Source organism: Oncorhynchus mykiss, chromosome 21 (genome assembly GCF_057628025.1).
Source record: "Oncorhynchus mykiss isolate SJ-2025 chromosome 21, ASM5762802v1, whole genome shotgun sequence".
In the NCBI taxonomy this organism is placed as follows: domain Eukaryota; kingdom Metazoa; phylum Chordata; class Actinopteri; order Salmoniformes; family Salmonidae; genus Oncorhynchus; species Oncorhynchus mykiss.
The window spans coordinates 1,825,001-1,838,109 of record NC_143042.1 but is presented as its reverse complement, the minus strand read 5'-3'; the positions used below and the strand labels follow the sequence as shown (position 1 = coordinate 1,838,109).

At 45.5% G+C, this 13,109-nt stretch overlaps 1 protein-coding gene across 5 annotated transcripts in view; it reads right to left on the bottom strand.

The window, feature by feature from the left end:
* Positions 1 to 5,259: 5,259 nt before the first annotated feature.
* Positions 5,260 to 13,109, bottom strand: part of LOC110514895 (proline-rich protein 5) — a 62,867-nt gene continuing 55,017 nt past the window's right edge. For all 5 annotated transcript variants that reach the window (XM_090213408.1, XM_090213410.1, XM_090213409.1 and 2 more), the window contains 2 exons: positions 7,533 to 7,674; positions 5,260 to 6,177 (listed from right to left, as the gene is read on the bottom strand). In XM_090213408.1, the coding sequence (XP_090069534.1) occupies positions 5,543 to 6,177; positions 7,533 to 7,674 (777 nt within the window). In that variant the 3' untranslated portion in view covers positions 5,260 to 5,542. The remainder of the gene's footprint in view (positions 6,178 to 7,532; positions 7,675 to 13,109) is intronic.

Here is a 13,109-nt window from a genome sequence, read left to right as displayed (position 1 = left end):
CTTCCAGTTTCTTCCTTCGTACATCATATGAGCGAAACAACAGTTTAGATTCCTACATTTCATCATGGCTGTGTACCAATACCTATTCCCTATATAGTGCACTACTTTTAACCAGTGCCCTATGGGTCCTGTTCAAAAGAAGTGCACTACGTAGGGAATATGGTGCCATTTAGGATGCAGGTCATAATTCATTCCTTGCAAATCACTTTCTTCACTTAAAACATATTTCATACATGTCTTCATACATACCACCCCTTGTAGAGACACTCGATCAAAACAAGAGATCGTAGTATCTCTTGATGGGAATCATCATTGAAATAAACTGACATGTAAATAATGTCTGTCTGGACACACATCAGCCTGAACAGAACCAATGTCCATCTGGACACACATCAGCAATCAGCCTGAACAGAACCAATGTCCATCTGGACACACATCAACCTGAACAGAACCAATGTCTATCTGGACACACATCAACCTGAACAGAACCAATGTCTATCTGGACACACATCAGCAATCAGCCTGAACAGAACCAATGTCCATCTGGACACACATCAACCTGAACAGAACCAATGTCTATCTGGACACACATCAACCTGAACAGAACCAATGTCTATCTGGACACACATCAACCTGAACAGAACCAATGTCCATCTGGACACACATCAGCAATCAGCCTGAACAGAACCAATGTCCATCTGGACACACATCAGCCTGAACAGAACCAATGTCTGTCTGGATACACATCAGCCTGAACAGAACCAATGTCTATCTGGATACACATCAACCTGAACAGAACCAATGTCTATCTGGATACACATCAACCTGAACAGAACCAATGTCCATCTGGACACACATCAGCATGAACAGAACCAATGTCCATCTGTACACACATCAGCATGAACAGAACCAATGTCCATCTGGACACACATCAGCCTGAACAGAACCAATGTCCATCTGGACACACATCAGCCTGAACAGAACCAATGTCCATCTGGACACACATCAGCCTGAACAGAACCAATGTCTATCTGGACACACATCAACCTGAACAGAACCAATGTCTATCTGGACACACATCAACCTGAACAGAACCAATGTCCATCTGGACACACATCAGCAATCAGCCTGAACAGAACCAATGTCCATCTGGACACACATCAACCTGAACAGAACCAATGTCTATCTGGACACACATCAACCTGAACAGAACCAATGTCTATCTGGACACACATCAGCAATCAGCCTGAACAGAACCAATGTCCATCTGGACACACATCAACCTGAACAGAACCAATGTCTATCTGGACACACATCAACCTGAACAGAACCAATGTCTATCTGGACACACATCAACCTGAACAGAACCAATGTCCATCTGGACACACATCAGCAATCAGCCTGAACAGAACCAATGTCCATCTGGACACACATCAGCCTGAACAGAACCAATGTCCATCTGGACACACATCAGCCTGAACAGAACCAATGTCTATCTGGACACACATCAACCTGAACAGAACCAATGTCTATCTGGACACACATCAACCTGAACAGAACCAATGTCCATCTGGACACACATCAGCAATCAGCCTGAACAGAACCAATGTCCATCTGGACACACATCAGCCTGAACAGAACCAATGTCTGTCTGGATACACATCAGCAATCAGCCTGAACAGAACCAATGTCTATCTGGATACACATCAGCCTGAACAGAACCAATGTCTATCTGGATACACATCAACCTGAACAGAACCAATGTCTATCTGGATACACATCAACCTGAACAGAACCAATGTCCATCTGGACACACATCAGCATGAACAGAACCAATGTCCATCTGTACACACATCAGCATGAACAGAACCAATGTCCATCTGGACACACATCAGCCTGAACAGAACCAATGTCCATCTGGACACACATCAGCCTGAACAGAACCAATGTCCATCTGGACACACATCAGCCTGAACAGAACCAATGTCCATCTGGACACACATCAGCCTGAACAGAACCAATGTCCATCTGGACACACATCAGCCTGAACAGAACCAATGTCCATCTGGACACACATCAACCTGAACAGAACCAATGTCCATCTGGACACACATCAGCCTGAACAGAACCAAAATAAAAGAGCTGTAGAAAGTTACTCATCTTAATAAAAATCTGTATAGAAATTTTACCTTTAGAAAAATCAAGTGTGATACTTGCTATTTAGGCAATGTGACGGTGCCTTCGGAAAGTATTCAGACCCCTTGACTTTTTCCACATTTTGTCACATTACAGCCTTACTCTAAAATAGTTTTTTTTTAAAACAATTCCTCAGCAATCTACACACAATACCCCATAATGACAAAGCAAAACGTTTTTTTTTTGTTGCTAATTTATAAAAGTAAAAAACACTTATTTACATAAGTATTCAGACCCTTTGCTATGAGACTTGAACTTGAGCTCAGGTGCATCCTGTTTCCATTGATCATCCTTGAGATGTTTCTACAACTTGATTGGAGTCCACCTGCGGTAAATTCAATTGATTGGACATGATTTGGAAAGGCACACACCTGTCTATATAAGGTCCCACAGTTGACAGTGCATGTCAGAGCAAAAAACCAAGCTATGAGATCGAAGGAATTGTCCGTAGAGCTCAGAGACAGGATTGTGTCGAGATCTGGGGAGGGGTACCAAAAAATGTATGCAGCATTGAAGGTCCCCAAGAGCACAGTGGCCTCCATCATTCTTAAATGGAATAATTTTAGAACCACCAAGACTTCCTAGAGTTGGCCACCCGTCCAAACGGTCAGGGAGGTGACCAAGAACCTGATGGTCACTCTGACAGAGCTCCAGAGTTCCTCTGGACAACCATCTCTGCAGCTCTCCACCAATCAGACCTTTTATGGTAGAGTGGCCAGATGGAAGGCACTAACTACTCAGTATAAAGACACATGACAGCCCGCTTGGAGTTTGCCAAAAGGACTCAGACCATGAGAAACAAGAAGTTAGTCCTAAAGACCATGAGAAACAAGATTATCTGGTCTGATGAAACCAAGATTGAACTCTTTGGCCTGAATGCCAAGTGTCACGTCTGGGGGAAACCTGGCACCATCCCTACGGTGAAACATGGTGGTGGCAGCATCATGCTGTGGGGATGTTTTTCAGCTGCAGGGACTGGGAGACTAGTCAGGATTGAGGGAAAGATGAACGGAGCAAAGTACAGAGAGATCTTTGATGAAAATCTGCTCCATAGCGCTCAGGACCTCAGACTGGGGCGAAGGTTCACCTTCCAACAGGACAACGACCCTAAGCACACAGCCAAGACAACGCAGTAGTCGCTTCGGGACAAGTCTCTGAATGTCCTTGTGTGGCCCAGCCAGAGCCCGGACTTGAACCCGATTGAACATCATGGAATAATCTACAATCCGTGCTTCATCTAGATATGTTAGTGCCACTGAATGAATTTTAAATATTGGGAGACTGTTACGGAGGAGTGTAAATGCTTTTTTTAGGCTGGATCATGTTGTTGTATGTTTTAATTCTGTAATGTATTGATTGTTGCTGACTTCTTGGCCAGCTTTCCCTTGAAAAAGAGACTCTGGATCTCAATGGGCTTTTCCTGGTTAAATAAAATTAAACATCTCTGGAGAGACCAGAGACCTGAGACCTGAAAATAGTTTTTGCAGCAATGCTCCCCAACCTGGCATTGCAGGTCCTGTCAAGCAGAGAAGAATGGGACAAAGTCCCCAAATACAGGTGTACCAAGCTTGTAGCGTCATACCCAAGAAGACTCGATGCTGTAATCGCTGCCAAAGATGCTTCAACAAAGTACTGAGTAAAGGGTCTGAATACTTCTGGAAATTTCATTTTTTATTTGTCATAAATTAGCAACCCTTTTTTTTTTTAAACGGTTTTTGCTTTGTCACTATGGGGGTAATGTGTGTAAATTGATGAGGGGGAATTTTTTTTTAATACATTATAGAGTAAAGTTGTAACTTAACATTTGGAAAAAGTCAAGGGGTCTGAATACTTTCCAAAGGGTCAGGTGACAATTTGAATCACGCTGTACAGCAGATCTTCAGCACTACGGATTGAATCAAGCCCAGAATCTTGAACAGACCAACAAAAAGTCTGCATTAAAATGTCAAGTTTGAGTTGAGGGTTCCGTTTGACATAATCATGAGATCAAATCAGAATGACTTGTCCATCAAATGCTACAATAATTAACGGCAATACATTTGAGCGTGTCATTGTTTTTAGAAAATCATAAAACCAACTCCATAAATTGTACATGGCTGTGTCACACAAGGTCGTTTAGAATACAAACGATCTTACTAGATCATTAGTTGAGAGAAGGCATGGAGTTTAACTATTTAGATCGTCGTAAGATGAGCTAGAAGTGTGAGAGTCTGTGGCTTTGAGGTTCATTTCCTACCTTCAACCATAGAGGTTATTGGTAATGTCAGCTATTCTCAACGTGAAAATGACAAAGAAAACAGTTAAGAGGTGTGAAGGAGTCTGGGGCTCTGGTGTAAAGATCTCACCCCATATGTTCAGGGTTGTAGGTTCAAGTCACAGCTCTGGATCAGGATGTGTTGTGGTCATAAACCTCTGAGAAAGTAGACCCTTAATTTTCAAATTGATCTTTTTTTTAAACCTACAGGTCTACTTTTCCCAGAGGTTTTCCCCCATAACTGCTGCTGTTCACAGGAGGGGAAACCCCCAGCAGTTGTCACAGTCCTCCAGGCTTTGTCAGGAAACATACCTACGACCCCATGCTTATGGGGTGAGATCCTTACCACTGAGTCACCAGATCCCTTCACATTCCAAAACACATCTCTTTTTGTATTTGACATTAAGATTTGACTCTGGCGCAGCAGGCACTTGCACATCCCGTCCACATGGGGGCGATGTTGAAGCAGAAACAAAGGCCCAGCCACAGGTCACTGTGGCAGAAATATCACCCAGGCCTACACGATACCTACTGCTTGAAATGAAGACGTGAACACTATCTCCTCACCCCAGCACTGCCTCTTGAACAAGAGACATGTTGCGAAAGCAATGAACTCATGACCTCTGGTGAACCAGGTGTGGGTCATCCCAGAGAGCTCAGCTAGGTCTGATTGATCTCTTCTCCTTTCCACTGGGCCTTTCACAAGACTTGAAGAGACACCTCAGACTGTTTCAAAGTTGTCAGTCACTGAGCATCAGCAATACAAACACAAATAAGTACAGTTTATCCTCAAAATGAAGCACTAGAAGTGAAAATCAAGCAAAATACATTTTTAATAAAAAGGAATTTACTGTAGAAATATTCCATGAAAAATAGGCCCTAGAAAGAGCGGTGTGTTTTTAGAGACGACGGTGTGAGTGGAGTACAGATGGTGTCAGTACGTGTGATAATCCCTTGAGATTCATCAGACCTCTAGGGCTGCAAATCTCCAGACACTTTCTCACTAGTCACAGATTTTCCAGAAATCAGTAGTGAATAAGCAGGCAATCACATAAATCATCCACCTGTGATTAGCTACCAGAAAACCCCAAATTACACCACACTCTGTCTACCACTCTCCCTGCTGTAACCAGAGGATGAAGAGTCTGAGCAGCTGTGGTGGGAGAAGTCTATGAAGATGCCATCAGGGTCAGAGTCCATAGAGTCCAGTATCTGATCTACCACTGTCTCCGGGCTGGAGGAACAGCTGGGGATCGACCCCGTCTCTGAGCCAGAGTGGACCTGACACAGAACAGAGGGGGACACCGTCGACTCCTCCCCGCCGTGGAGGAAGGGTCCTGGGGAGTGAGAGTCCTGAAAGATGGAGGGCTGGAGGTGGGACCCTAAAGACTCAGACCCCACAGACCCACAGAGATCCAGACTTCCACCACCTCCACCACAAACAACCCCTGTCAGGCTGAGGTCCTGCTCCAGGGAGGAAAGGCCCGGCTGGGCCGCGGAGGCCAGGGAGGAAGTGGTGCTGATGTCGTTGATGGCGCCTTCTTCCAGACAGGAAGTCATCTCGCAGACGGAATGGCGGCGGATGCCCATGCTGCTCACGGAGCCTGTCTCGGTATCATACTCCACCACAGGCGTCAACATGGGCACGTTGTAGGACTTGGAGCGCATCACCAGGTTCTTCACGGGGGCGTCGCCTGACTTGGGCCAGCACCGCTGCAGACGCTTTTCTGGAGAGACGATAGGAGGAGGAGTGAAGAGGGATGAGGATAGGAGGAGGGGTGAAGAGGGATGAGGATAGGAGGAGGGGTGAAGAGGGATGCGGATAGGAAGAGGGGTGAAGAGGGATGAGGATAGGAGGAGGGGTGAAGAGGGATGAGGATAGGAGGAGGGGTGAAGAGGGATGAGGATAGGAGGAGGGGTGAAGAGGGATGAGGATAGGAGGAGGGGTGAAGAGGGATGAGGATAGGAGGAGGGGTGAAGAGGGATGAGGATAGGAGGAGGGGTGAAGAAGGATGACGATAGGAGGAGGAGTGAAGAGGGATGAGGATAGGAGGAGGGGTGAAGAGGGATGAGGATAGGAGGAGGGGTGAAGAGGGATGAGGATAGGAGGAGGGGTGAAGAGGGATGAGGATAGGAGGAGGGGTGAAGAGGGATGAGGATAGGAGGAGGGGTGAAGAGGGATGAGGATAGGAGGAGGGGTGAAGAGGGATGAGGATAGGAGGGGTGAAGAGGGATGAGGATAGGAGGAGGGGTGAAGAGGGATGAGGATAGGAGGAGGGGTGAAGAGGGATGAGGATAGGAGGAGGGGTGAAGAGGGATGAGGATAGGAGGAGGGGTGAAGAGGGATGAGGATAGGAGGAGGGGTGAAGAGGGATGAGGATAGGAGGAGGGGTGAAGAGGGATGAGGATAGGAGGAGGGGTGAAGAGGGATGAGGATAGGAGGAGGGGTGAAGAGGGATGACGATAGGAGGAGGAGTGAAGAGGGATGAGGATAGGAGGAGGGGTGAAGAGGGATGAGGATAGGAGGAGGGGTGAAGAGGGATGAGGATAGGAGGAGGGGTGAAGTAAGGATGAGGATAGGAGGAGGGGTGAAGAGGGATGAGGATAGGAGGAGGGGTGAAGAGGGATGAGGATAGGAGGAGGGGTGAAGAGGGATGAGGATAGGAGGGGTGAAGAGGGATGAGGATAGGAGGAGGGGTGAAGAGGGTTGAGGATAGGAGGAGGGGTGAAGAGGGATGAGGATAGGATGAGGGGTGAAGAGGGATGAGGGGTGAAGAGGGATGAGGGATGAGGATAGGAGGAGGGGTGAAGAGGGATGAGGATAGGAGGAGGGGTGAAGAGGGATGAGGATAGGAGGAGGGGTGAGTGAAGGAGAGAAAGAAGTGGTGGGATGGAGGGAGAGAGAGAGGGAGGGAGAAAGATGAGATGTGAAGAAGTGAAAACGAGTCAGACGTTGAGGCCGTCTAGACCCGTATAACACAGGAAACTAACAGCACAACAGCTGAACAGCTGTGAATGGAGAGTAAATATCATGCATGATGAAATCTAAATCATTTAGCTTTATGAGTATCAGTCTAACTACCCAGTACGCAGGAGGAGTATTGCATTGAGGATCCGTCGTTGGAGTAGAGGCCGTGGGTTCCCAGGTATGGAGACACCACCTTCTGAACCAAAGCTTCCAGACGCAGGTACTCCTCAGTCACTCCTCTAGACTCATGGACACCCTGGAACACACACATCACAGTTAGTCCTCAGTCACTCCTCTAGACTCATGGACACCCTGAAACACACACATCACAGTTAGTCCTCAGTCATTCCTCTAGACTCATGGACACCCCGGAACACACACACACACACAGTGAGACTCCCACAGGACACCACACCTGCTGTACACTCAAAAATCAGTGCTTATCATTTGTCAACCACCTAAAATAAATCTGTCCTCAAACCATAACCATATTTGAGTCTATTGAAATCTTAGTTTCTGAGGAAATTCATTGTCCATTAGAGGGCTCTGTGTTTGTTGTTTAGGACAGAACAGAAAGAAAGGGGGCAGGGTAAGAGCATGCAGAAAACACTGAGTAAATACTGAGCTGGAGGAAAGTAACTGAGTAACTATATCAGAGGAGAGAGTAATTAACTAACTAACTGTATATCAGAGGACAGTAACTAACTGTCTGTCAGAGGAGAGACAGTAACTAACTGTCTGTCAGAGGAGAGACAGTAACTAACTGTCTGTCAGAGGAGAGACAGTAACTAACTGTCTGTCAGAGGAGAGACGGTAACTAACTGTCTGTCAGAGGAGAGACAGTAACTAACTGTCTGTCAGAGGAGAGACAGTAACTAACTGTATATCAGAGGAGAGACAGTAACTAACTGTATATCAGAGGAGAGACAGTAACTAACTGTCTGTCAGAGGAGAGACAGTAACTGTCTGTCTGTCAGAGGAGAGACAGTAACTGACTGTCTGTCAGAGGAGAGACAGTAACTAACTGTCTGTCAGAGGAGAGACAGTAACTAACTGTCTGTCAGAGGAGAGACAGTAACTAACTGTCTGTCAGAGGAGAGACAGTAACTAACTGTATATCAGAGGAGAGACAGTAACTAACTGTATATCAGAGGAGAGACAGTAACTAACTGTCTGTCAGAGGAGAGACAGTAACTGTCTGTCAGAGGAGAGACAGTAACTGACTGTCTGTCAGAGGAGAGACAGTAACTAACTGTCTGTCAGAGGAGAGACAGTAACTGACTGTCTGTCAGAGGAGAGACAGTAACTAACTGTATATCAGAGGAGAGACAGTAACTAACTGTCTGTCAGAGGAGAGACAGTAACTAACTGTCTGTCAGAGGAGAGACAGTAACTAACTGTCTGTCAGAGGAGAGACAGTAACTGTCTGTCAGAGGAGAGACAGTAACTAACTGTCTGTCAGAGGAGAGACAGTAACTAACTGTCTGTCAGAGGAGAGACAGTAACTAACTGTCTGTCAGAGGAGAGACAGTAACTAACTGTCTGTCAGAGGAGAGACAGTAACTAACTGTCTGTCAGAGGAGAGACAGTAACTAACTGTCTGTCAGAGGAGAGACAGTAACTGTCTGTCAGAGGAGAGACAGTAACTAACTGTCTGTCAGAGGAGAGACAGTAACTAACTGTCTGTCAGAGGAGAGACAGTAACTAACTGTCTGTCAGAGGAGAGACAGTAACTAACTGTATATCAGAGGAGAGACAGTAACTAACTGTCTGTCAGAGGAGAGACAGTAACTGACTGTCTGTCAGAGGAGAGACAGTAACTAACTGCCTGTCAGAGGAGAGACAGTAACTAACTGTATGTCAGAGGAGAGACAGTAACTAACTGCCTGTCAGAGGAGAGACAGTAACTGTCTGTCTGTCTGTCAGAGGAGAGACAGTAACTGACTGTCTGTCAGAGGAGAGACAGTAACTAACTGCCTGTCAGAGGAGAGACAGTAACTGACTGTCTGTCAGAGGAGAGACAGTAACTAACTGTCTGTCAGAGGAGAGACAGTAACTAACTGCCTGTCAGAGGAGAGACAGTAACTGACTGTCTGTCAGAGGAGAGACAGTAACTAACTGTATATCAGAGGAGAGACAGTAACTAACTGTCTGTCAGAGGAGAGACAGTAACTAACTGTCTGTCAGAGGAGAGACAGTAACTGTCTGTCAGAGGAGAGACAGTAACTGACTGTCTGTCAGAGGAGAGACAGTAACTAACTGTCTGTCAGAGGAGAGACAGTAACTAACTGTATATCAGAGGAGAGACAGTAACTAACTGTATATCAGAGGAGAGACAGTAACTGTCCTACCCTGTACCGACCATTGACAGTAAAATTACACGTACACACCATGGAAAGTCCCAGACTGAGTGTTCGCTAATGACACTAAATACCTATTATGGGGAGATCTGGAACTAGTTTGCTTGTTTGGGACTTCATTTACCCAAATCCTTTCCAGAACAACTTCTTTACCAGAACTATTTTGTCATGAAACCTGAAAAGGAACAAAACATTGGTGAAGGGAGACTGTCTTCCGATAATACATTGACTCACTCAACCACAACATAAAACATCTAGCTAACCAGAGTTTGACAACCACCACATCAATGCATTGACTGGAGTAATGACATCAATGCAAAACAAGTAAAAAGGAGAGAGATTGTTCACAGATGAAAGCTGTTACAACAAAGACCAAGACCAAAGAGAGAGAGAGAGAGAGGAGAGATAGAGATAGAGAGAGAGAGATAGAGATACAGAGAGAGAGATAGAGATACAGAGAGAGAGAGAGCTCTCAAACGTATCCCCAACACTTCACACAGGAGCAACAGATCAATAGACACCCCATCCAGACCAGCGAGACACCCTCCCAGATCTGCAGGACCCCCCCCTGGACCTACACATAGAGGACCCACGCCAAGAGGAATTACATCCAGACCACAGTACACCCAGACACATCCACACCCCCACCCCAACCAATCAACACCCCCCCACGTCAACCATGCCCACACCCCATTTAGGCCCACCCAGGTCAGACCTATGCCACTCCTGCCCACCCCATGCACCCCACCCCCGCAAAGAGGGCCTCAACATGGAAGCCACACATACGCCCAGGTAGTGAGCGGGCAAACAGTCCCAACCCCCACTCTCACACTCGCCGAAGCCAATGGCATGTACCAGATGCTCAGCAGGCTCTGCTCACACTTACTGGCCTGAGGCCAAACCACGACCAACAACATTGGACACTCTATGGAACAAAAAGCCTTCACTATATTATCATGGAATATCCAAGGCCTGAGGTCATCTGCCTTTGGCCTAAAGAGCAGAAACCCGGACTTCACCAAAGAAATCGGTAATACAGACATTGTCATCCTGCAAGAAACCTGGTATAGAGGAGACGGACCCACTGGTTGCCCTCTAGGTTACAGAGAGCTGGTAGTCCCATCCACCAAACTACCAGGTGTGAAACAGGGAAGGGACTCAGGGGGTATGCTAATTTGGTATAGAGCAGACCTAACTCACTCCATTAAATTAATCAAAACAGGAACATTTTACATTTGGCTAGAAATTCAAAAAGAAATTATCCTAACAGAGAAAAATGTCCTCCTGTGTGCTACCTATATCCCCCCACTAGAATCCCCATATTTTAATGAAGACAGCTTCTCCATCCTGGAGGGGGAAATCAATCATTTCCAGGCCCAGGGACATGTACTAGTCTGTGGCGACCTAAATGCCAGAACCGGACAAGAACCTGACACCCTAAGCACACAGGGGGACAAACACCTGCCTGGAGGTGACAGCATTCCCTCCCACATATGCCCCCCTAGGCACAACTATGACAACATAACCAACAAAAACGGGTCACAACTCCTGCAGCTCTGTCGCACGCTGGGTATGTACATAGTCAACGGTAGGCTTCGAGGGGACTCCTATGGTAGGTACACCTATAGCTCATCTCTTGGCAGTAGTACTGTAGACTACTTTATCACCGACCTCAACCCAGAGTCTCTCAGAGCGTTCACAGTCAGCCCACTGACACCCCTATCAGACCACAGCAAAATCACAGTCTACTTAAACAGAGCAATAATCAATCATGAGGCATCAAAGCCAAAGGAACTGAGTAACATTAAGAAATGCTATAGATGGAAGGAATGCAGTTTGGAAACCTACCAAAAAACAATTAGGCAACAACAAATTCAATCCCTTTTAGACAATTTCCTGGGTAAAACGTTCCGCTGTAATAGTGAAGGTGTAAACTTGGCAGTAGAAAATCTTAACAGTATATTTGACCTCTCAGCTTCCCTATCAAATCTAAAAATCTCAAATAGAAAACCGAAGAAAATTAACAATAATGACAAATGGTTTGATGAAGAATGCAAAAATCTAAGAAAGAAATTGAGAAACCTGTCCAACCAAAAACATAGAGACCCGGAAAACCTGAGTCTACGCCTTCACTATGGTGAATCACTAAAACAATACAGAAATACACTACGGAAAAAGAAGGAACAGCATGTCAGAAATCAGCTCAATGCAATTGAAGAATCCATAGACTCTAACCACTTCTGGGAAAATTGGAAAACACTAAACAAACAACAACAAGAAGAATTATCTATCCAAAATGGAGATGTATGGGTAAACCACTTCTCCAATCTTTTTGGCTCTATAACAAAGAATAAAGAGCAAAAACATATACATGATCAAATACAGATCTTAGAATCATCTATTAAAGACTACCAGAACCCACTGGATTATCCAATTACATTGAATGAGTTACAGGACAAAATAAAAACCCTCCAACCCAAAAAGGCCTGTGGTGTTGATGGTATCCTCAATGAAATGATCAAATATACAGACAACAAATTCCAATTGGCTATACTAAAACTCTTTAACATCATACTTAGCTCTGGCATCTTCCCCAATATTTGGAACCAAGGACTGATCACCCCAATCCACAAAAGTGGAGACAAATTTGACCCCAATAACTACCGTGGAATATGTGTCAACAGTAACCTTGGGAAAATCCTCTGCATTATTATTAACAGCAGACTCGTACATTTCCTCAATGAAAACAATGTACTGAGCAAATGTCAAATTGGCTTTTTACCAAATTACCGTACAACAGACCATGTATTCACCCTGCACACCCTAATTGACAACCAAACAAACCAAAACAAAGGCAAAGTCTTCTCATGCTTTGTTGATTTCAAAAAAGCCTTCGACTCAATCTGGCATGAGGGTCTGCTATACAAACTGATGGAAAGTGGTGTTGGGGGTAAAACATACGACATTATAAAATCCATGTACACAAACAACAAGTGTGCGGTTAAAATTGGCAAAAAACACACACATTTCTTCACACAGGGTCGTGGGGTTAGACAGGGATGCAGTTTAAGCCCCACCCTCTTCAACATATATATCAACGAATTGGCGCGGGCACTAGAAAAGTCTGCAGCACCCGGCCTCCCCCTGCTAGAATCCGAAGTCAAATGTCTGCTGTTTGCCGATGATCTGGTGCTTCTGTCACCAACCAAGGAGGGCCTACAGCAGCACCTAGATCTTATGCACAGATTCTGTCAGACCTGGGCCCTGACAGTAAATCTCAGTAAGACCAAAATAATGGTGTTCCAAAAAAGGTCCAGTCACCAGGACCACA